General features: G+C 38.4%; 3 protein-coding genes and 1 long non-coding RNA gene across 7 annotated transcripts; 2 read left to right on the top strand and 2 right to left on the bottom strand.

Annotated features, from left to right (window-relative positions):
• The first annotated feature begins 12 nt into the window (after window positions 1-12).
• Window positions 13-7989, top strand: mfap5 (microfibril associated protein 5). 2 transcript variants are annotated; one of them, XM_058391619.1, is made up of 7 exons: window positions 13-136; window positions 2849-2911; window positions 3019-3048; window positions 3168-3194; window positions 3278-3365; window positions 5483-5556; window positions 7381-7989. In XM_058391619.1, the coding sequence occupies exons 2-7, from the start codon at window positions 2869-2871 to the stop codon at window positions 7500-7502; spliced, it is 384 nt and encodes a 127-aa protein (XP_058247602.1). In that variant the 5' UTR covers window positions 13-136; window positions 2849-2868; the 3' UTR covers window positions 7503-7989. The 2 variants fall into 2 exon arrangements, with proteins under 2 accessions (XP_058247602.1, XP_058247594.1); XM_058391611.1 differs by lacking the exon at window positions 13-136 and adding an exon at window positions 854-966.
• Window positions 7939-21665, bottom strand: necap1 (NECAP endocytosis associated 1). 2 transcript variants are annotated; one of them, XM_058391578.1, is made up of 8 exons: window positions 21504-21665; window positions 18708-18808; window positions 13314-13418; window positions 13141-13222; window positions 12854-12962; window positions 12330-12477; window positions 11778-11877; window positions 7939-9498 (listed from the first exon to the last, which is right to left on the bottom strand). In XM_058391578.1, exons 1-8 carry the CDS (start codon window positions 21596-21598, stop codon window positions 9441-9443), a joined length of 798 nt encoding a protein of 265 aa, XP_058247561.1. In that variant the 5' UTR covers window positions 21599-21665; the 3' UTR covers window positions 7939-9440. The 2 variants fall into 2 exon arrangements, with proteins under 2 accessions (XP_058247561.1, XP_058247570.1); XM_058391587.1 differs by lacking the exon at window positions 21504-21665 and adding an exon at window positions 19537-21451.
• On the top strand, window positions 19889-25099 carry LOC131354236 (uncharacterized). 2 transcript variants are annotated; one of them, XR_009204725.1, is made up of 4 exons: window positions 19889-20157; window positions 23018-23203; window positions 23517-23631; window positions 24971-25099. It is a non-coding gene; the product is annotated as an uncharacterized LOC131354236 (long non-coding RNA). The 2 variants fall into 2 exon arrangements; XR_009204723.1 differs by having other exon boundaries at window positions 23018-23631.
• aicda (activation-induced cytidine deaminase) lies at window positions 21868-25154 on the bottom strand. Its single transcript, XM_058391598.1, has 5 exons — window positions 24545-25154; window positions 23542-23707; window positions 23010-23289; window positions 22193-22308; window positions 21868-22057 (listed from the first exon to the last, which is right to left on the bottom strand). The coding sequence occupies exons 1-5, from the start codon at window positions 24658-24660 to the stop codon at window positions 22007-22009; spliced, it is 729 nt and encodes a 242-aa protein (XP_058247581.1). The 5' UTR covers window positions 24661-25154; the 3' UTR covers window positions 21868-22006.
• Window positions 25155-25688: the final 534 nt, after the last annotated feature.

Genomic DNA, 25688 nt, shown 5'->3' with positions numbered 1-25688 from the left:
CTCTGGTGTTCAAAGTGTGTAACTGAAGAGTTTATTACACAGGCACTTTCTCCTTTTAAGTTCAGACTGCCAGAGAGGCTTCAAGCAGTATGTGTCTCTTCTAACTACATTTACTGTCTACCAGGCAGCCTTCCTGGTAAGTTTTTGTCTTGTCCTTTTTATACATGTTGAAGGGACGTCCTGTTTTTGCTGACGTCACTGTGACGCTCTATTTTCTCTATTTGTCGTTGATGATGGCCTTTACACTGTTCCATGGTACACACAGTTTTGGAAATTCTTTTGTACCTTCTCCTGGTTGATAGATTTCAACAAATGAGACAGCATGCATGCTTTGTAAGCTCTGTAAGGACCATGGCTTCAGCATCCTACAGGAACAACGGATCTTTATTGGGGTTAATCCGAATTACTTCATTAAAGACACCTGTATAATAATTACTTCTGAACATGAGCTATGAATGGTTTGTTCTGAATACAGGCAAATAATAAATAAGTGTGGGCACTTATGTAACCAGGCTTTTGTAAGGTTTTTGTGTTTCCTAATTCCTAATTTTTTTGGACTTATATTTTTTGGTATGCAAGATCGATAGATAGATAGATAGATAGATAGATAGATAGATAGATAGATAGATAGATAGATAGATAGATAGATAGATAGATAGATAGATAGATAGATAGATAGATAGATAGATAGATAGATAGATAGATAGATAGGCTTCTACACTGCATTAGTAAATATTTTTCAGAATAGATTAGTCATCCATATGAAGCCATCTGCCAGGCAGGACATTTCTAATGCCCACATTCAGTCATTTTGGAAAAAAACATAGAGAGAGAGAGAGAGAGAGAGAGAGACAGAGAGAGAGAGAGAGAGAGAGAGAGAGAGGCGGAGAGAACGAGCTAGAAGGGAAAAGAGAGAAAAGAAAAGGAGAGATTGATAGATTCAGACAGAGCCACAAAAGGAGAATTGTAAGTATTCAAGCCTATTTTGAATTTAACCTTCTAACCATCAGCATTCTCACGCCTCACTATAACATCACATTTGCTACAGCAAACTGGCTATGCACGCTCTGTGTGATTAAACTGATGATGTTCAGAAATAAGTGTTTTCACTCTGGCAGTGTCTCATTCCATTACCAATAACAGAGCACTGTCCAAGTTATGCAGTTTTCACTTCACTATGACATCAGTTTGCATTTAGAAACATTTACTTTAAAACTGAAAATGTGTTTATAAGTGTATCGGTCTGTCTGTCTGTAAATGGAGCAAATCCATGAACTTTAACAGGGATGCATGCATACATTGATCAATTTAAATTGTTTTGTTAGTACACTGTGGATAAACAACACATATAAAAGTGTGTGTGTGTGTGTGTGTGTGAGAGAGAGAGAGAGAGAGAGAGAGAGAGACAGAGACAGAGACAGAGACAGGGAGGGTTTGAAAGCACATTCTTTAGTGTGAACTCATGTCTTGGAGGCCTTACACTAAAATATGGTCCAGGAAGGCAAAGGAGAGAGAGAGAGAGAGAGAGAGAAAGATGGAACAGCTGTAACTGATATCCAGGGCAAAACCTTTGAAGAAGCAAATAAATAAATAGGATCTTTTTCTCTCTCCGTCCTTTGATTGCTGTATTAGGTTTAGCTACATTCCACATATCTTGAAAGAGAGAGAGAAAACTGATTTGGAAAGGATTAGAAACATAAATCCACCTATTAGTTACAGTATACTTATTGCTTCTTAGAGAAGATATTCCTCTATTTATCTATAAAATAAAATGGCACATAGCAGTGTAGCTTATTAAACACAGTTAAATAATGAAGATTACTGACAGAAGGCCATATGTGTACTGGGTGTGCCTCGTATCTTGCCACACAGCGTCCATCTACCCTGGAACACAGTAAGACCACTCCTGACCAAATATTATTTCAGAGCTTGCCACATTGTTCCTGGTCAACACCTATAAAGTCTTCTTTTGCTAGAAATTCAAGGATTTGTGCATGGGGACAGCAAAGGATCCAAAAGGATGAAGCAAAGACCATCACACAAAGAGCAAACAAGTGCCAGATATGAAGCTCACACAACACATTCATTAACATGGAGTTGCAGAACTGCTCACTGCATTTACAGCATCCTTAGTAACTGCCTGGTCAGGGTTGTAGCGATATAAATTGTGAAAAGATTGTTTATATTTCAAGAAAAAAGAACCAAGTAAATTTCTGAGAAGATATCATAAGCAGGTGAAACAATAAGAAGAGCTGATAAATTAAAGACACAGACCTCTGGTTTAGACCATTTAGGATAAACTGGTGTAGCTGATGCTGTTGAATAGTACATTTCTGGCATTTGGCAAATGCCCTTATCTAGAGCCACTTGCCTTTTTTGTCACATTTTTATACAAAATACCAATTGAGAGTTAAAGGCCTCACTCAGGGGTTCAGCTTGGTGAATCTGGGATTGAAACTCACAACCTTCTGGTCAGTAGGCCAACACCTTAACCACAAGCTACCACATGTGTGTTGGCAGTGTTGGCATTTCTATCTCTGCTTTTTATTTCCCAGTCTTTAAAAGCCCAATCCAGATACAAATAAAGATGAATATAAACTAGTAAGTGAATATCATTATATTCACTTACACTGCGACATGTCCTGTTACAGAAATGAGTACACACACAAAGAAATGTAGACCACGTTAAGAAGAATAAGGACTTGTGGCTGGAGTAAAAGTGAAAGTGAATCAAAATGTATGGGAACGTTGCAACAGCAAAGCATTAAATATAACAAACTCCTCTTTAAAAGGTTAATTTAAGTGGAAAACCATCTGTTTGTTTACTTCAGCCTTTTTTTTCCCATAGATCCCAAACTACTCTGAGAGATGGGCTGCTATCCCACCGTTGTGTTTCTGTACTGTTTCTGTGGTAACAATCCAAACTGCACAACACAAATCAATTACGCTAACTGGTGTCAACAATGGATCATTTGTTCTCCTCGCTGTTGTTGCAAAATCGTATTTTTTTCCGCACAGGGCTTGTTGCTGTTTGGGCACAGCCGACGGGTAGGATGAAGAAACTGGTCCTGTTTCTGATTAAATAACTTCATATGATTCACTCTGATCAGTGTGTCTGTTCGTTTGTTGTTAAGATATCTAATTTATTTATTTATTTTCTTCAACAGAAGAATCAGTCGTAGAAGTGCCAGGCGGTGAGTATCAATAGAAACCAGAGCAAGAATTGGAAACAGAGAGTGTGAGAAAGAACAGTGTGACGCCGTCTTGTGTCTTATAGACTGTAGAGAGGAGATGTACCCCTGTACTAGGATGTACTCTGTCCATCAGCCTACGAAGACATGCCTCCATTCCATGTGTATTTATAGGTATATTATACACACATGTACAGTACACACATTTACACTGAAGCTTTAAACATTCATCCAGAATGACATAAGCAGATAAATAGTTGAAAGTACGGTGAAACAAAGCACCCAGCGAATCTACAATAACCTGATGCAATTATAGTTTCACACTATAATGCGAAATAATATGTAATAACAACAAATAAAATATAACAAGTAACATCCCTTGCGTCAGAAAATCCTACTGAACTGTCAGTTTGTCCTGTGGGATCTTATTTGTTTCTTAGAAGCTTATTGGAATTCAACTTGTTTTTGGAGAACAGTTATTGGAAATGACAGAAAGTACTGTAGGAGTTTTAAAATCATAACATCCAATATAATATCTCAATCTCTGTACTGGTCATTTAAACAGTTCATTTCTTACACTGTGCTGACAATGATCACAATATTAGCACAAAATTGACTGTCTTTCCTAGTAACAAAAGCAATAAAGGTTTGTAAACACATTTATACAGCAACTCTATCAATTTCAGAAACTGTATACAGTATCAACAGATTCATATAGAACGTACTTATTTATGTCCTACGATAAGTAGTACGATAAGTAATTTTTGACCACAGTGGAAGGTCACTTGAGGGAACAAAGAGTAGTTTGATGGTTTGTTATTTCGAGCACACATAGCGTACGCAGATAGACCCCCACAATACGATTAATTAATTAATTAATGCAGGTTGACTAGTGTGAAACATACTTGATATTCTCTGTACAATGTGTACGTTGAGGTAAGTTTGATCAAAATGCAAAAAAAAAAAGTATTATTTGCTTAGTAAAAAAATGACTTGAAAGAGCACATAAAATTGCCATGTGGACCTTTTTAGGACCCTAAAAGTGCTATTTACATCTTGTCCTATAAGACAATTCCTATAGGAATTGTATAATAAGTCCATAATAATTCCAAAATATGATAGAAATTCTGAATAGAATCCTCAACAAGTTTCTTATTGGAATCCTCTTTTTAACCAGATGCCAAAAAACCCTAATTTTCCTCCTGTTTTGTTGTGTTTATGTTTAGCATTAAATTTCTTTGTAATGTCACACTCCACAGTGGTGCTTTTAATGGCTCATATGAACATAGACACTCAGGGGTTTTGAGTATTTGTAGTTGTTTGTAAGTATTTCGGGTTTTTCCTAACCTACTAGGGGCAATATTTTCATAGAAACAAATCAAAAACCATACAAACGTTTCAATCTTCAAAGAAAATAGTGATATCAAACCCATTTCTGCTCTTTGATATGCTCCAAGTGCTTGTTCATAAGCATCTCCAGTTTCAAGGTGTTGAACCAGTAAAAGTAGAACATCTCACATTGAAAGCCAACAGAGTCCTGACAAATTTCATATCAGACTTGCAGTGAGAAAATCAGTCATATGTTTAAACCAATCGCAAATAAGTTGATAAAATGGTTAAGATAGTAGACCAACAAATGTTAGTGTGTACATATATAAGTGCAGAAAGCCAATCAGCCAATCGGCACAGGTGTGCAGGTAGGAACTAGGGTATATAGATAACACGGTCCGGAGCCTTTTCGTGCCTGGAATGCAAATTGCAAGATACTTGAATTTGCATTCTTGTTGAAACAGGAAGTAAGTTGTGTGACCTCATGACAGAAAAAGAGGGAGGATAAAGACCAGGCAGCCAGGAGCTACTGTGCATGAAGAAAACACAGAGATTTGCAGTAGTCATATCTAGTAATATTTTGAAATAGAAATCTGCAGGATCTGATGGCTTCAGGGATCTAAACAGATAAGTTAAATTCCTAGTCACGGTTCCCCAAGATTCTTATCCACACATGTCAGATGGACTATGATCATGATCATGAAACTCTTTGTTGCTCAGTAACTTTGTTGCTTTGACCACTTTTGTCAAAGTTGAGTTTTAGATGAAGGGTTATGATCCAGGAGCTGTAGTCACATATTTTCAGAAAAGGAAAAGTATGTATGTGAGCAATAAGGACTACTGCCGAGAACAAGAGCAGAACAAACATCATCTTCTACACCATCTCTGCCTGTGTCAAAGAGGTCAGGAGTGAAATGCAGCGTGTTAGACAATGAATGAAACATTAATTCTGTCTCTTGTAGTCTTCGTCGAGTTTACGTCATCAACAAAGAGCTCTGTGTGAAGACTGTGTGTCCACAGGAGGAGCTACTGAAAGGTGGGACATCTAACAAATTGTCTTGTACTGAACAGAAAGGGCAGAATTGTGTTTTTAAATGCAGTAATACTTGTATCTTTCCATGAGGTGTGTTTTGATTGAATATAATAGTCTAGTGTAATTCAATACAATAACTAGAGTAAAGTCTGCTCCAGAATTATTGGCACCCTTGGTAAAGTTGGTAAAAAATAAATAAATAAATAATTAGTGAAATCTAACGTGGAAAATATGACCATTAACTAAAGTAAATATAATTTAAATGTATTTAATAATTTATATATATATTTAATAATAATAATAATAATAATAATAATAATAATAATAATAATAATAATAATAATAATAATAAATATATTAACCAAAACCATATCTGTACAAATCATTGGCACTCTTAGACATTTGTGTAAACAAACTGTAAGTATTCTATAAAGCTTTACTATTTATATTTTCTCTAAATTTACTTCTTTTAAAAGCGTTCAGAAACTCCACGACTTCCTGTTTCACTGGGCTCTAAAAATGATCTAGCAGCCAACTTTTCTTAATCATTCAGAATACAAAAAACAACTAAAGCATGTTGATCTTTATAAATCAGGTAACATCCATAAAAGCTAAACTAGTTGGGTAAAAGTTTGTTACTTCCAAAAGACTTCCCCAAATTAATGCCAGAACCCTAGTGTACACCTTTGGGGTTAACTGGAAGGCGGATTGTGCCCCAAGTCTCCTCACCCAACATCAGTTCCTGACCTCACTAATGCCCTTGATGAACCTAAATCCCCACAGTCACACTCCAAAATGTAGTGGAAAGACTTTCCTGAAGAGTGGAGGTTATTTAAAAGGCAAACAGGGGGAAAAAAAGCACATATGGGTATCCTGGTGTCCACATAAAATTGGTCTTTTACATGCCAGGAAATGCTCATATCCACTAACAATAATTATAAAGTTTAGAAAATGAAGCAAGTGTATTTTGCCTCAACTTACAACGAAGATAATGTTTTACAGAGTCAAAAGTTTCTTCAACTTTCTTCAACGAATAGTTTCTTGGACATTTGCAAAAGATGGAAGCATTTTGGGTTCACCAAGTTTCCAATTCTACAATTAGACACCATGTCCTTGCCAAAAAACGTGGTTGTACGGTCAGATGAGTCAGAAATAATGCTTTCTGGCAGCAAACATGCAAAGGCGGTTTGGCATTGAGGATCTGTGATGATGTGGGGATCTTCTTAAAATACAGGGTATCATGGAGTCCATAAAGGTCCAAGAGATTTCACATGAAATCCGGCAGCAGTTTTGGTCAAAGCAACATTACACTGATCTACAATTTAAGATTAAGAACGTTGGAAAATAGTTTCTTGTGCACAGGATCAAGGTTTGGACTTTATTGAAAACCCATAGAGAAAAGAACACATGAGTGAATCTAGGACCCTGGATGATCTTGAGCAGAACTCAGATTCATTGAGATTTAATCTGTATTCACGAATCAGTCTGATCTGTTATAATGTCAGAGGGAGAATGCAGTACTAAAGTAGGAAATCCAGGACTGTAAATAAATGAGATATGTGCTTTGTTAAAAGTATTTTCTTAGAAGATATGTACTTCAGTTAAAGATTAGGTTTATATCATAAATTCATTGTGAGGTTAAAATTCATTTTTAATTGATATGAATGGACTACACTTTTATATCCTTTATACCCATCTTAATCAAGGGTACCAAGACTGTTGGAGCTGAGTCTGTACTTCTTTTGTTCCTATTTTTGTTGCTAATCATCCAGCCCTACCTCCCTCTCTCTCTCTCTCTCTCTCTTTCTCTCTCTCTCTCTCTATTAGCGGAACTATGCCGAGAGAAATCAGGCTGGCCCAAACGACTTCAGAGGTCAACAAAAAATAAATATTGGCTTCGCAGTAAAACCGAAACAGGGGAAACTCGGACAAATGCAGGGACTGACTGAACAAAACTGAATAAAAAGTACAGGTTAGAAAGATGATCAACGCATTTAACCAAGCACTATATGTTATGTTGTACTTTGTGTTCATCTTTGAGGGCCAGTGTGCTTTTTCATAAACTCTATCTTATATTTTCTTTTCTTTATTACTGCAAGATAATTTCTCACTGCAAGTTGAAGGACGTACGGTGAGGTCCAAAAGCCTGAGACCTTTTAGAATCTTGAAAAATTCTGAATAATATTTAATCATCAAGATTCAGCTAGATTTCTAGGTCCCGATTTTAACATAAGCAAATGTGTGATATTGATGATATTAACTACTTTGTACAAAAGGTCAGATTTTCCTCATGTCTGATTTCTTCTACTGAAGCATGTGTTCAGACGAGTCTTAAAACACAGACCTGATCTAAAATGGAGTGTTATAAAGTTTAGGGAGTTCATGTCAGCTTGAGTTTACACTGTCATTAAAGTAAAAAAAAAAGAAAAAAAAAAAGAGACAAACCAAATACTAAACAACTCCGAAACTCATGCAAATATTTCAAAGACTCTACTTTTCCCTTAAGTTGTTGACAATTTGCATTAAATTAGAAGAGAAAGTAAAATAAAAGTGACTTTTGGACCCTACTGTATATATGGACTGATATTATGCTGAATATATCCACATTATCTCACTACTGTATGTTCATGAGATCACTTTATATAATTCAGTGTAAAAACATATGATGCTCATATGCCGAATAAAATATTTCCTGTCATGTCAATAATTGTGGTTTTATAATGCTATAAAGACAATAAAAGTTGAATCCAAACATCTGCTTTCTCATGAATCGACTTGTATTGTTTATTACATTGACTTTTATATTTATACATATACAACATAGTGTTTTTGAGATTATACATATTTGTATAGAACTAGAATGAACACACGATAGGAGAAAAAAAAAAAGACAAAACAAATAATAGCAGCAACAGCTGGCATTGTAACGCTAATTCACCTCTGTCAGAAATAAACATTGTCACAGTTACAGTCACATAAAATAGCTGGGTTACCTATACTGCACACTAGAACACTGCAATCTGCCGTGTGAGACGCACGTTTAAATGTCGAGTCTTTTTAAGTATGGAAAAATTTGGTCTAGCCACAAAAGTATGTGCTATCGCAAGGCATCAGGACTTAGACCTCTTATTTCTGTGTGATGGCATTCATTTGAATATTGCTGCTAGGACAGATCAGGCTTTTATTAGAGCCTTTCCACGTATTAGTGCAGTTCCCAGAAAGCAAGGGGTGAAGGTGCAGTAAGAACATCAGTGCTTTACAGTAAGTGAATGAACTCCTGACATTTTTTTCCCCCCAAAGGACACTGATTGCATATCGTCAGGAAGGAGCACTGATGCTGGAAACGAAACGCAGTGCTGTAACCACAGCTGCTTCACATTACTACAAGTTTTTTTTTTGTACACCGTTTTTTGTTGTTTTTTTTTTGCATTTGCACCACCAGAGGGCGACACAATCGTTTCATTTACACCGAACACATTGGAGCTCGCCTTAGAAAACGAAGCTTTTCCACCTAACAACTTGTTCCTGTTAAAGTAAACGCATTTCCAAATATACACATCATTTAATATATGTCCTTCTCGAGGCTCTAGTGACTATGTAGAATACATAAACATAAATAAAACAATTAAATAATTGCTGGACAATACGTTAATGTGGATGTTAGAATTAAACAGTGCAAAAAAAAAAGTGGAAGAGAGAGAGGGAGAGAGAGAGAGAGGGGAAGAGAAGGAGAGAGAGATGGGGAGGGGGGAAGAGAGAGGGGAGAGAGAGTAGAGAGGAGGAGAGAGAGAGAGAGAGAGAGAGAGAGAGAGAGAATGGGGTAAACTTAAGCGATAGGTTTAGTGTCTGATGAGTAAGAACAGGGACATGAAGTGAGCATCACAAACTCAGAACTGGACCCAGTTTGTAGAGGCAGACTCCGTCTTGGAGGGCTGAGATGACAAGCTGAGACAGAGAGAGAGAGAATATATATCAGATAAATCCAGATATAAATCAGAATCTGTCACTGTAATGGTTACTCACTTTGTTAGCACAGTAGCTTACAAAGTGCAAGGTTCTAACCGATGGCTGAGCTAGCTTGGCTACAGCAAACTGAAAAGCTGAAAACTGAAAGAAATTATTTTCTGCTTGAATGTTTCTTTCCAACAGAAGGTGTAATAATGCAGTTTTCTGCCAGTTTATTCTAAATATGTGTTACCACTTTCATGTAATCAAATAAAATGTATTAACCTAGTGTGATTTAAGCCCTCACTGCCAGGAAGCACATTTACAGACTTTACAATTATAATAAATGGCAACAATGACCAATTACTGAATTATAGAACAAGTGCTGAAGTTATTTGCTGTACATGAGGGCCTACATGATGCAGAATATACACTGATCAGGCATAACATTATGACCACCTGCCGAATATTGTGTTGGTCCCCCTTTTGCTGCCAAAACAGCCCTGAGCCTTTATGCACTGTGTATTCTGACACCTTTCTATTAGAACCAGAATTAACTTTTACTCAGATATTTGAGTAACAGTAGCTCGTCTGTTGGATCGGACCGGACGGGCCAGCCTTCGCTCCTCACGTGCATCAATGAGCCTTGGCCTTCCATGACACTGTCGTTGGTTCACTACTGTTCCTTCCTTGGACCACTTTTGATAGATACTGACCACTGCAGACCGGGAACACCCCACAAGAGCTGCAGTTTTGGAGATGCTCTGATCCAGTCGTCTAGCCATCACAATTTGGTCCTTGTCAAACTCACTCAAATCCTTACTCTTGTCCATTTTTCCTGCTTCTAACATCAACTTTGAGGACAAAATGTTCACTTGCTGCCTAATATATCCCACCCACTAAAGGGTGCCATGATGAGGAGATCATCAGTGTTATTCACTTCACCTCTCAGTGCTCATAAAGGTATGCCTGGTCAGTGTAAATATATGATGTTTTCAAGCTACGAACCAGCTGTTTCTTTACAGTCCTAATACAGATGTAGAGAACAAGGTATATAAATAAGCAGGATCATTGTATTACCCAGAACTAGTTTGAGAACTTGTAAGCTTGCCAAGTAGGTTAGTAAAATCTAATCAAGACTCTAAGCCGGGGTGCCCAATCTTATCCGCAAAATTTCAAGCAGATTCCACCTGTTTAATCAGCTGATCCTGGCTTTCGATAGACTCTGATGTGGCCTCTGCTCAGTGGGAATGAAAACCTGAGCCTGGCCCTTTTGGAAAAGATTAACCATGCCTGCTCTACACCAAATTGCTATCATATTAAACTTAATTATAAATGATTAAGATATTTTTGTGGCTTGATTTATGAAGATTTTTTTTCACAAAATCATCCAACGTTACAGGAGCTCACCTTAGCGTAAGGTATAGAGATATAATTGGATGCAATGACCCTTTAAATGTAGCTTGGTCAAGCTGAGAAAACTATTAAGTGACCAGCACAACACAGTTTGTAGTTGTTTTGCGGTGGTCTGGTGAATGCTATCAAAGCATGAGAGCAAACACAGAGCACTTCAGGAGAAGATACCTCCCATAACAGCACATCTGATTCCACAATGAGGGCACGATTTGGGTATGGACAATTTATTGTGTAATTCTATATGCAACAGATGTTTCAGCATGTTATTGTGTCCGACTTCTTCAGTCAGATTTATTCCATATTAATGATGAAATAGCAAAATTAGCTGGATGGAGAAACTTGCTATTGCTGAAAAAGTAAAATGAAGACTAAAGGAAAAAATACACAAAGTAAATACACTGCTTATTTCTAATGTGGCTCATTTGACTGTACCTCCTGGTAAAGTTTTTAAATAGTGGCCTACATAATTTGCGTGATTTAGCAGACATATTTAGAATATACTATATTGAACTTCCAACCCTTTCCAAACTGTTACCACAAAGTCAGAAGAACATAGATGTATAGGATTATTTGCTTTGAATGCCGTCACATTATGCTTTCTTTTCACTGGAACTAAGGAAACTTGTTCCAGCATGACAACGCCCCTGTGCACAAAACCAGCTCCAGGAAGACGGTGTGCTAGCTTTTTTCATAATGAATATACCATGTACAGCTCCTTAAATATGACAAATCATACAAGAAACTTGAAAGCTGACTGCATGGACTTCACTGTGCTTTTACCCTGGCCATCAGACAGCATCAAAAACGTTTCAATCCATGTGAAAGGACTGCTGTGTGAAGCTCTTTCTCAGGTGCTGTGTTACCTGTCAGACGTAAACTCTCCCCACAGGTCAGCATTTGTGCTAGGAGGAGCTGGCTGGACCAAAGTGTTAGAATCATTGCTGTCTAGGTCCAGCAAACAACCTGAGAAGACAAGATGTGAACAGTAGTCACTCGAGACCTGTACAGTGCCTTGTATCAGTATTCACCCCCTAAACACCCTAGTACTGAATTTGACTAGAATTATACTGTGGTGTGTCACGAAGCTATAAAAGATGGCCCATAATATTGAAAAATCATTATATTCCACAAAAATTATTCATAAAATAAAAATCTCAAAAGGTTGCATTGCATAAGTATTGCCCTCCTTTGCCATGGCACATCTTGAATCTTAAATTATTTCTGCTGCAATCAGTTACATAATTAATTGAATGAAATTGACCTTTGCTCGCAATTAAAATGTAACACGATCCCAGTTTAAACAGAGATCAAATCTAAACAAACACCATTATGAAGACTAAGACACTATTAAAATATGCCTGGGACATAGCTCAGGATTAAAGGCCTCTCAGAACTGAGAGTAAATCACAACAGACCTATGTTGCTACTGCATGTCGATGGTTCTGTGTTGTTATTGGTGGGCGTGGCTGAAGGAGGCGGAGCAATTTTGCCACTCGGAGGAGGAGGAAGCAGTCCGAGTCCACCTGAGCTTTGTGGACGAGACTTTTCTCTCTTTTTGCTTTGCTGGGAAAAAAAATGATAGGGGTGAGGTAAATTTATTTATGTATTTATTTTAAGGTAATTTTGTTTGTACTTTTTTTGCAGGAAACTACTTGAATTGGCAAAATTGCAATCACTCTCATCTGTAATCACTTTTTATGATAGCTGTTTGATTCACGTGAATGGAAGAGGGCTTTTTTCTAAGAGCGCTCATTCAACACATCTTGGCCCAAATGTAGGTAAAATCAAAAAATCCTGGAGGGACTGACTGCAAGCCACATTTTTCAAAACTCTGAGCTTGAGCTTAAATTTTACATGACTGTTTACATTTATATTACAGAAAAACAGCAGCATAATCTCTTAATACATGTAGGAGTATGCAAAAATAAAGAGTCTTTACCCCAATGTTGAGTGTGATAGTCTGACCTTCCTTAAAACCCAAGTCTAATTTAGGACCCAAGTCTGGAGTTTGAGCCTGCTTACTCAACTCATTATCCTGCTTTACCCACCTGAGAAAGAGAGAGAGAGAGAGAGAGAGAATGAGGGGTGAAGAGAGGAGAGAGAGAGAGAAAGTGAGCGGAGAAGAGAAGGGAGAAAAAAGAGAGACTATTAGTCATTAAAAGCATACTCTAATTACCTAATCCAATGGGATATAAAATCTAAATGATATGAACACGTGAAACATACTTGAAATGATCCTGCAAAGCCACGTTGAAATCAAACGCGTCTCCCCGATCGCCAAATCCGATGCCGATAAAGGCACTGCGACCTGAAAAAGAAAGCGAGAGGGGACTTCAGTGTCTAATTATGAGAGACGGTATTTTATTCAGATTGAAAATATAAAATGGCGTCTAACTCACCGCTGTCATCTTGAATCCTAAGAACAAAGTAGCGGCTTGAGTCACTTACAGTTTCTACTGCAATACCAGGATACTGTTCCACCGGGGCTTGAGCAAACAGCTCGCCTACGGGATGGGGCAGAAGAGCATTAATCAGTGGAACAGCTCTCTACACCTTCCCCCAGAACAGACAAATATCACCTACAATTTATATAAAAATCCACTCATTTTAAAATAATTGCATGAAGCTGATACTAGATTTCTCCTTTGCTTGTTCCCAGATATTATTTTAAGGATAATCTTAAATGGCCCAGATGTGTATCAGTAATTATACATTAGATTAAAGATCGCCCTTAGTGTTTGACATACCGCTAATATGGATCACTACATGCTTTTAAAAATAGCAAGTGGGTGACGATAAAAGGAGGACAACACGATGGCCAGAAAACCTGCAGGATTTTCCTGTTGCTGCTTTTTAAGTATATTTTAATCAGCAAAAACTTATTTCTGTATATTTTCATCCCATTTTTATCATACAACAGAATAAGGTTTTTAATCAGAGAACAGCATGTAGATATATTTATACTTTCAGGCTGACTCTGTTCGTGCTGAAATGTACTTCTATCATATTTGGATTCTTGATTTTTTTATTTATAGATTTCACACCAAATAAAATGTTTTAAAACATTTTAAACACATTTTCAGGATACAATAGTGTGTGCCGAAAAAGTTTTTTTTTCTTTTTATGATAACATGCATTCATTTCTTATTTTAGTGTGTGCCAAATAAAAAACTAATTAAAAAAATATTTTTAAAAATCTTTTTATGATAAAATGTATTCATTTCCAATTTTAGTGTATGCCAAAAAACTGATTTTTTTTTTATAAAAGATTTTTAAAAATCTTTTTATGAAAAAAAATTTATTAACTCGACATTAGTGTGTGCCAATAAAATGATCTTTATAACATATTTAAACATATTTATGTTTTCTATAATCCTTGTATAATGTCTTTCTTATTTTAGTGTGTGGCAAAGAAATTAAATAAAAACAATATAAATAATATAAATAATAATATATTATATATATATTTATATATATAATTTGACAGTTTTTTTGAAATAGGAGAAAAAAGTCTACTTTTTCAGTACAAATTAATTAAAAAACTAAATATAAATAATATAAATAATTTTTATATATGTATATACAGGGGTTGGACAATGAAACTGAAACACTGGCCAATTTAGTGTTGGAGGTTTCATGGCTAAATTTGACCAGCCTGGTGGCCAATCTTCATTGATTGCACATTCCACCAGTAAGAGCAGAGTGTGAAGGTTTAATTATTTAAATATTAAATATTAAAATATTGCAATGCACACAACATTATGGGTGACATCAGAGTTCAAAAGAGGACAAATTGTTGGTGCACGTCTCGCTGGCGCATCTGTGACTAAGACAGCAAGTCTTTGTGATGCATCAAGAGCCACGGTGTCCAGGGTAACGTCAGCATACCACCAAGAAGGACGAACCACATCCAACAGGAGTAACTGTGGATGCAAGAGGAAGCTGTCTGAAAGGGATGTCCGGGTGCTAACCCGGATTGTATCCAAAAAATATGAAACCACAGCTGCCCAACTCACTGTAGAATTAAATGTGCACCTCAACTCTCCTTTTTCCACCAAAACTGTCCGTCAGGAGCTCCACAGGGTCAATGTACATGGCCGGGCTGCTATAGCCAAACCTTTGGTCACTCGTGCCAATGCCAAACGTCAGTTTCAATGGTGCCAGCAGTGAAAATCTTGGGCTGTGGACAATGTGAAACATGTATTGTTCTCTGATGAGTCCACCTTCACTGTCTTTCCCACATCTGGGAGAGTTACGGTGTGGAGAAGCCCCAAAGAAGCGTACCACCCAGACTGTTGCATGCCCAGAGTGAAGCATGGGGGTGGATCAGTGATGGTTTGGGCTGCAATATCATGGCATTCCCTAGGCCCAATACTTGTGCTAGATGGGCGCGTCACTGCCAAGGACTACCGAACCATTCTGGAGGACCATGTACACCCAATGGTTCAAACATTGTATCCTGAAGGCGGTGCCGTGTATCAGGATGATAATGCACCAATACACACAGCAAGACTGGTGAGAGTGGTTTGATGAACATGAAAGTGAAGTTGAACATCTCCCATGGCCTGCACAGTCACCAGATCTAAATATTGTTGAGCCACTTTGGGGCGTTTTGGAGGAGCGTTTTCCTCCACCAGCATCACGTAGTGACCTGGCCACTATTCTGCAAGAAGAATGGCTCAAAATCCCTCTGGCCAATGTGCAGGACTTGTATCTGTCATTCCCAAGACGAACTGATGCTGTATTGGCTGCAAAAGGAGGCCCTACACCATACTAATGAATTATTGTGGTCTAAAACCATTGTGGTCTGTGTGTATATATATATATATATATATATATATATATATATATATATATATATATATATATATATATATATATATATATATATATATATATATATATATACACACACACACTATATTGCCAAAAGAATTCGCTCACCCATCCAAATAATCAGAATCAGGTGTTCCAATCACTTCCATGGCCACAGGTGTATAAAATCAAGCACCTAGGCATGCAGACTGTTTTTACAAACATTTGTGAAAGAATGGGTCGCTCTCAGCAGCTCAGTGAATTCCAGCGTGGAACTGTGATAGGATGCCACCTGTGCAACAAATCCAGTCGTGAAATTTCCTCACTCCTAAATATTCCACAGTCAACTGTCAGCTGTATTATAAGAACGTGGAAGTGTTTGGGAACGACAGCAACTCAGCCACGAAGTGGTAGGCCACGTAAACTGACGGAGCGGGGTCAGCGGATGCTGAGGCGCATAGTGCGAAGAGGTCACCAACTTTCTGCAGAGTCAATCGCTACAGACCTCCAAACTTCATGTGGCCTTCAGATTAGCTCAAGAACAGTGCGCAGAGAGCTTCATGGAATGGGTTTCCATGGCCGAGCAGCTGCATCCAAGCCATACATCACCAAGTGCAATGCAAAGCGTCGGATGCAGTGGTGTAAAGCACGCCGCCACTGGACTCTAGAGCAGTGGAGACACGTTCTCTGGAGTGACGAATCGCACTTCTCCATCTGGCAGTCTGATGGACGAGTCTGGGTTTGGCGGTTGCCAGGAGAACGGTACTTGTCTGACTGCATTGTGCCAAGTGTAAAGTTCGGTGGAGGGGGGATTATGGTGTGGGGTTGTTTTTCAGGAGCTGGGCTTGGCCCCTTAGTTCCAGTGAAAGGAACTCTGAATGCTTCAGCATACCAAGACATTTTGGACAATTCCATGCTCCCAACTTTGTGGGAACAGTTTGGAGCTGGCCCCTTCCTCTTCCAACATGACTGTGCACCAGTGCACAAAGCAAGGTCCATAAAGACATGGATGACAGAGTCTGGTGTGGATGAACTTGACTGGCCTGCACAGAGTCCTGACCTCAACCCGATAGAACACCTTTGGGATGAATTAGAGCGGAGACTGAGAGCCAGGCCTTCTCGTCCAACATCAGTGTGTGACCTCACAAATGCGCTTCTGGAAGAATGGTCAAAAATTCCCATAAACACACTCCTAAACCTTGTGGACAGCCTTCCCAGAAGAGTTGAAGCTGTTATAGCTGCAAAGGGTGGACCGACGTCATATTGAACCCTATGGATTAGGAATGGGATGTCACTTAAGTTCATATGCGAGTCAAGGCAGGTGAGCGAATACTTTTGGCAATATAGTGTGTATATGTGTGTGTATATATATATATATATATATATATATATACATACACACTTTACTCACAAAAAGTTAAGTATATTCGGCTTTCGGGTGAAATTTCAGGATGCACCTAAAATGCACTATAACCTTTAGGTGAACTTAATTTGACCTTCTCTACACTTTTGAATGCACATGTCCAACTGTTCAGTGTTTCAGTACTTTTTACATAACTTGCTGTTCTCTAACAAGGTGCTTAACGGCAAAATTCACAACTGGTGTTTGATCCATGAATCGACCATTAAATTTTCTGGTTCAATTAGAATTGGTATGTAAACAGTCCTCTTCATCATGCTGTTCACATTTTGACATCATGAGACCAAGACCACACCTAACAATTGATCAACAGTACCTCACCATTGCGAGGCTTCAAACAGGATGTGGCCACTGAGCTTAGAGTGTCATATAGTGTCATCAGCAGGTTTCTACAGAGATACAGAGAGACTGGAAGAGTCACAGAAAGGCATAGAAGTGGACGTCCTTTGGCCACATGCCACGTTGATGACTGCTTCATTGTGAACAGTGCCCTGAGGAACCGGATGATGAATGCCACTCAACTCCAGGCACATTTAAGGGAGGCGAGAGACACCCAAGTGTCACGTCAGACCATTCGAAACCGTTTACATCAGCGTGGTCTGCGTGGTAGATGACCTGCAAGGGTACCTGATCATACCACCAGGCACAGGCGTCGGGCCAGGGAGCATTTACGCTGGACGAGGGACCAGTGGGCCTCAGTGCTGTTCTCTGATGAAAGTCGATTCACGTTGAGCAGAAATGATGGCCACCAACGATGTTGGAGATGTCAAGGAGAGCTCTCTGCATCAGCCACTGTTGTGGTGGTGTTACAGGCTGGGCAGGTGTGTCTACTCAATACAGCACTGCGCTACATCTTGTGAAGGGTACAGTGACAAGCCAATACTACCTGAATAACATCATTAATCCAGTCATTGTGCCCCTGCATGAACAACACAGGCCTAATTTCATCTTCATGGAAGACAATGCTCCAGCTCATCGAGGTCGCATCATTAGGGAACGGCAGCGGAGGCTGGGGTACCTCAAATGGAGTGGCCTGCACTTTCTCCAGACCTGAATCCCATAGAAAACCTATGGGATCAGCTGAGTCGCCGTGTAGAGGCTCGTAACCCTGCACCCCAGAACCTCAATGACCTGAGGGCCACCCTTCAAGAAGAGTGGAATGCCATGCCTCAGCAGACAATAAGTCGACTCGTGAACAGCATGAGACGTCGTTGTCAAGCTGTAATTGATGGTCAAGGGCACATGGACAAATTATTGAGACATTGACATTTTTTGTTGTGGTATACCCACCACTGTTGTTGTCTTTTGTTTCAATAAATTGTTTGAGATGAGGAAATCACCATTGCATGCTTCTACTTAAATGCCCTACTTTCATGATATAATATCACTGTAACTTTTACATTTTCTATAAATTTCACCCAAAAGCCAAATATCCTTAACTTTTTGTGAGTAGTGTGTGTGTATATATATATATATATATATATAGACTACTTTTCAATTGACTAGTCTTGAGTGTCATACATGTGTCTATGTATATGTGCTATTATCTTCCTCTGACCTGAGATCTTATCCTCTAGTTTAATATAGGCAATTTTTCCCCTGGCCGTCACTCTCATCCGTCCCATCCAGTCAGGAGCATCTAACTTCCAATCAGCTGCCCTACAAGACATAAACAAACAATCAGGTTATCCGTGTTCTCGTTATTAAGTGTAGTGACTGGCATGTTAGTATGTATGGCCCTTAAGGCACAGCGATGTTAGGGTTTTTAAGCACTTTGATTCTCACTGGCCACTTTTTTATTACATACATCTTTCTTCTCCATTGCCTTGTATACAGTATGTAAAGATAGAAACTACAGGCGTCATCTTTTTCCATATATAATTATCCTCTAAGCCAGGGGTCATCAGCTAGCACACTAGCAGTTCAGACGCGGCTGTATTTCAGCTGACTTAAACAAACACTAAAATACTGCAGTAGTGCTGATAAACATGTGACACAAATCTGTTCACAGTTGACTGACTCTTGTATAGAAGCACAGCTTCTGCAGCAGATCTTCTGTTGTGGTTTAACAAATCAGAGGCATTTATGTAAATAATTTAACTGAAGGAAGCTCATCAGACCAGAGATTACTTAAAGGGCTAAAGACGTTAGTTTAGATTCATAGATTTGTTTTTATTAATGGACATGTATGAATGGACAGAGAAGTATGTGTTTATTCTCTTCACATCGCTTTTAAAATAAATATGTCTAATCTGTTTAGAATAAAATGGTGCCAAGGACATAACCACTTTAAACAGTCTTATTTACAGACAGAAGCTAATCCTAATGGTATTAAAAATATTAAGAATGGTAACTATTGTCATCATTCAGTCATGTTACTTACTTACCCTGACCTTTGAAAGAAGCCATTTTATATAGCTGGTCCACTTTTTCAGAGTCTGTATCAGCTCACAGAATGATGCTGGCCTGTTGTTTTTTCCTCACTGTTTTTCAAAAAGTGGCTGTGAGCCATTTAAGAGCCCAGCGAACACTGCAGTGCTTGATACACTCATACCAGCTCAACACACACACACTATCATGTCAAGACAACTGCTGTGCTCAGAATGGAGTGCCACCAAAACAACACGTGGCCAGTAGTTGTTTTACGGCGGTCCCTTTCCAGTCGTCAAAACTCGAAGAAGTTGACAAACAGAGAATATTAACACTAGGCTACATTTATTGACACAACAGCGCCGCTGAATTCACTAATCACAATGTGTGGATTAATTCTCTGTAACAACACAGCAGTTGTATTATAAACAATAGGTTTATGTTTAATTCTCTAGTACTGTTATTGTTTCTGAAGTAGCAGCTGATACACAGGGACTTGTATGGTGAAATATCAACATGTTTGGAACCTAACAGCAAACAGATGAACAGAATGTGATGGTGTTATTATTAACAAAGAGCATGAAGATCTCTGTTTGGAGTTTATTTATCATTAACGGAAGGAGTCTCACATCGTGGGGGTCAGTAAGTTTCCTTTTCGCTTTCCAGTTTCTAGGTAATGCAACCAGAAACATGTTCGTTTTGTCTTCACAAGAGAGAAAAACAAAATGTGCTGATGAGGGAATGACTGTTTATAGCTGCCTAGTGATTATAGGAACTAACTTGTCTCATGGATATAGAATAAACCTAGATATAAACAATGACAAAGTGTGATGTTTAATTAATACAAACTTGTAACTGCTGGCAAATTGCTGTAGTATAATAGAACCGTAATATAAGTAAAGCAAATAAAACACTACAGGAAAAACAAAACAAAACTGTGATATCACCAGGAATGTTGTCTCTTCACAGCGCAGTCCATTGTGGTTTTGTTTTTCTTACTAAACGTATATATATCTAAAAAGTCTACCTGAATATACGTAATGTTGAGTTCACGTACAAGACAAGACGGATCCATGAAAGTGGGAACACTTTTTAACTACGTTGAAACACGTTAAACCCTTGTGATGAGTAACACTCTTGTCATAGCTTTAATAAGGAAACAATCCAAGAGCAAACATGCTTAATTTTATGGTTCATTATCCGTCTGGTATGATCAGATGACTTTTCATGAGAGATATCACGTTCTGATCCCCACTGGAGTGATTTGTCCAATAATCATTTATTACTCAGCAGTGAAACGTGTTCTAGTTATCCTCAGTTCTCCCACGCGACTGTGGATGAACCAATCATCCTCCAGGAACAGGATAAAACAAACACCACCGTCCAGTCATTGTCCGGAAACTACTGACGTCAGCATATTCAATGAAAACGTAAACACGGTGTCTCAATCTATCCTTCAAACATCCTTTCAAACACACCGACGCAAGCAAAACATATTAGCAAGCCATTGCTTACTGATTACACACTCCAGGAAACCTCTGACCGGTCATGAGGTCACTGAAATGAATCGCTGATGAGAGCCGCAGCCGTTTAAGTGTCGCAGATGATGAGGCTTCGTGACATGTGATGTCAGAAGTCTTAAAGTCGAGACAGATTGCGAAACTGGGTAATTTCAATAGCCCTTCCGGCACGGGAAGAAGCTCAATCACACCTATTACCATCACTCAATCCCTGCACCTTGCGTGTGTGTATTATGTAATGGCGTACAGGCCCTGAAATCCTGTGTAGCATCAATTCACATGCAATTATGGATTTGGGCATTCTGAGTGTAAACACGGCACGAGACCACACGTATTAAAATGGCTAATGATGCTGAGAGCGTATTCCTGATGAATACGAACTCCGGTGTAACAGGATGTGAAAGATGATGTGAAAGATGCCGGTAAAGATGAAGGTCATGGCTCCGCGGTATCACGGCTTTTACCTGACGGCGCGGTTCGACGCTCGCGGCGGAATTCGGTAAACATTGACGTCAGGTTTGACACACAGAACCGACTCGTATTCCACCTCGGTCGCCATCTTGGATTTTAATTCAGCCGCTTGTTTGCTGCAGCTTTGGTCTCGGCTGTTAACGGAACCGGTAACGTCGTAAAACACCGTGTATCCGCGCACCACGTTCTTCCGCATCAACGGCACCTCTTATTTATTTATTTATTTTTGTGAAGCACAACACAATAATGGTTTGAAAACCTCTAACAAAATTAACTTCTTGTCCAAAACCCTTATGACTCAATAAATATAGTGCACACTCTTCATACAAAAACTCTTTATTGTAGTATTTTGAAAAGTAGCACGTTCACAGCGCCCCCCCTTTTTTAATAATGCTATTTAGGACACAAAAATGCTTAATGTTTCAGTGATTCAAGTCTCAGGAAATTTTGTTTAACAGCACCATAAATCATTTGTCGTGTAAACTGTCATGTCATGTCAGAGGCCCAGCAGAGCAAAGCCATCTCTCAGGTCTTCAGACTCACTAGGCTGTAGAGATAAAAAAAGAAAACAGAGTGGATGAAGTTGTACATTTGTGACATTTGCACTGCTCCTACTCACTAAACCCTTTTATATTAGCTGAAGTTAAAATGCTGTCCTTGAAATGTTGGTATTTATTATTACCTGCAGGATTCGCTGTAGTTTCCGGGACAGTCTGATAGAGTTCTGGTGAAGGCCGTCCCAAGCCTTAAAACCCCTTTCTCTACAAGCGACGAAGGTTTGCCAGCAGTAGAAATAATCTGTGGAGAGAGAATATCTCACACTTGCAAATTTGTATTAAAAAATTTGTGAACAGTGAAGTAGAGCGTGGCCCTCTGTGTGTGTACCCAGGACTAGCCATTTCACAAGGACCCCCAAACACACACACACACACGCACACACTCAAACTCATAAAACCTTCAAAATGTAAACAGCTGCAACACATAATCCGACTATAACACGTTCAGACGAGTAGTGCTTTAAGAACTTTGTCATATACTTCCATGAGTTAACAGTGCTTCTTTCCTTTTCCTGTTTTCTTTTTCTTTTGTGCATCTGACTTATGCAACATCTTAGCAAACCTGCATAAATGGATGTAACTAATATATTAAATGTTGGTAATATTAATTTATCTGATGAGTTGCAGACAACACACTTGAATTTTGACCCTTATTGATCAAATAGATGTATTTCAGATGGTTTTATTCTACATATGAATGGACTACTAAATCGTTCCCCACCCATCACATGGCCTGTACCTGGGACATTGTCCTGGTTAAGAGTTTAGGGTCATCGTGTAACTTTATTCATAAAGTTATCTTGGGGAAGTATGTCTAAAAGTAATTATCTCTCATCTAACCTAATTTTTGAGCTAATTTATTTACAGTAGGCTTTGATAAAGCTTTAGAGAAAGCTGATATATTTTTAAAAAAATCTGTGTTTACAATTTTTCTATTTTTACCTTTGTAGGTCATGACAGACACTTGCACACCTGCTCTCTGCAAGCACCGGAGTCCCTCTCGCTCTTGACTGTCCTCCTCGTCACAGAAGTAGAGGCGTGAGACAAAGATGCGCAGCCGCAGGTTGGGCATCTGAGACATGAAGCGAGAAAGGCGATGGGCACAGTTTGAACAGGGTGACCAGGAACAGAACCAGGTGATGGCATATGCTGCCCTGATGCCATCCACACCGGAACCCAAGAAACCCGGGCACAGTACCCCAAGATAGCTCAGGAAGAGAAGCTCAAAGGAGGAAAAAGGATAATATGTGTTATTGATTGTTATTCATATCTATTTTCATCTCATCCGTTTAGTAGCTATACTAGTAGGATGTTATTAGACAAATCCCTGAATCCATACATGGGAATTGTTTTGATGGCGGATGCACTGAATATGCCCAGGTTTGAGTATGATGGTGGGTTTGTAGCAGTGCCCTGACTTTATCCTAAAAATCTCTTTTCCTCCTGCAGTTGCATCTGTCCATTTACGTCTTACCTCCACGTGGCAGCCAGAGCGATTGCGCAGGTGTCCGAAGTCAAAGGAGAGCGAATCAGGACTGTTGCGTTTCTTAACCACAAAACAGAGGTAGGTCTCGTTTCTCCCACGTGCCCAGCGTACGTTCTTATAGTGGTAAATAAACTTCCTCTGAGTCAGCAGCACTCTGCAGCAAAGAATAATAGCCCCAAAGCCCCAAAAACTATTATTAACCATAATGATCAAATATTTCAAAGCTTGCTTCTGTGTTGTAGCAAGGTGTAAGATTATTAGTAATATTAATTAGAAAATGCTTACAATATGTCGAGGGTGGATTGAAATAATTGATATAAGTTTGTAAATGTAATGCATTTTGAAATAGAACAGAAATATAATATTATTCAACTTGTAATATGTATTTAATTATTTGTAATAAATTGTAACTTGCAGTAGCTAAATAATTGAAATTTATTTTATAACAATAATAATACATAATAATGTAATTAATTGTTGTTCATTATGATTTAATAATTAATTAACAATTAATAATAACATTAATAATAAATAATCATTTATTTAATATAACAATAATAGTTTGTTAAATGGACAAGTAAACAGCTTTTTGTCTCTAATGGTTTGGCCTTCTGAGTTTAAATGTCTCGTGCAGTCATGCATGTAGGAAATGCTACAACACAACAGTTACAACACAACAACAGCTACAGACAGATTAGTGTGCAATGCTATAAACGTGTGCAAAGCTATAAACGTTCACGCACACACACTCTCACGCACACAGACATATCTAGCACTCTCAGTTTCATCCTCTGTTAATGAAAAAGTTTGAAAATTGCATTGTGATCATATCATTACACATATTTCCATTCATAAAAATCTCAGTTTAAATTTTTCCCTTAATAATTCCTGAAATCCTCACCAGCAGCAGATTCTATAGGATGTGCATTTTCAGCATTTACACTAGCTTTCTAAATATTATGTGAATTTTTTTTTTTTTTTTTTTACTCACCTGTCCAGCTTGCTCATCATTCTGAAAGATGAAACCAGCTCGGTGGTTGAGTCATGCAAACATGAGTGAGAGTTTTGAAAGTGGAGGAAGAAGGAGGTATAGAAAACGTGTGACATATTGATACACTCGAGTGAAAGGGGGTCCCTGATTGGGTGATAGCAGTTTTTCAAACACAGTTGGGAGGGCTGAAGTTTATTCTAACTGACGGTATCAGAAAATCATATTTATAGCAACTGCTATTTATATGAACATACAAAGTAGTTCTAACCTCATTGGAAAACAATGGGCAATATCTAGATAAATTCTCAAATGTGTAATGGACTGAAACCCAGGAAGAGGAACAGATGGTTTGATTTTTTTTTTCTTTGTTTATCTGTTTGTTTGTCTATTTATCCATCCATTTTCTATACTGCTTATCCTACACAGGATTGCAGGGAGCCTGGAGTCTATCCCAGGGGCTCAGGGCACAAGGCAGTGGACGTTCTCGACAGAGTGCCAACCCATTGGAGGGCACAATCACAGACACACTAGACACACACAAGCAATTTAGAGACGTCAATCAGCCTACAACGCCTTTGAACAAGGGAAGTACTGGAGACTGGAGATCGATCGATCTATCTATCTATCTATCTATCTATCTATCTATCTATCTATCTATCTATCTATCTATCTATCTATCTACCTATCTATCTACCTATCTATCTATCTATCTATCTATCTATCTATCTATCTATCTATCTATCTATCTATCTATCTATCTATCTATCTATCTATCTATCTATCTATCTATCTATCTTTTCTTAATAAACTGTACCACTTTCTTTTACTGCATGACAGGCATTGTAAGATTGCTGTAAACTGGGAAATGTATAAGATTTTTATAATAATATAATTTTAAATATTCGATTGCAAAGTTTTTTTTTTTTTTACACAATAGCACTTTCCTTGACCGCATATTAGTCTCTTAAGTGTTTGACGTGACTTGTAACCTTTTTTACTCTCAGATGTGCGTCACAAAACGCAGCCTGTGGCGTAACCATGGCAAGCTGGAAATTTCCAGAGCCCTTGCACCCAACCAAGGAAGCCTCCACTTCACTTTTCCCACATGTCCTTTAATCATTCCCATAATACTTTCTTCAGCATT

This window comes from Hemibagrus wyckioides, linkage group LG01, assembly GCF_019097595.1.
Source record: "Hemibagrus wyckioides isolate EC202008001 linkage group LG01, SWU_Hwy_1.0, whole genome shotgun sequence".
NCBI classification, from domain to species: domain Eukaryota; kingdom Metazoa; phylum Chordata; class Actinopteri; order Siluriformes; family Bagridae; genus Hemibagrus; species Hemibagrus wyckioides.
This window is presented reverse-complemented; position numbering and strand designations above follow the sequence as displayed.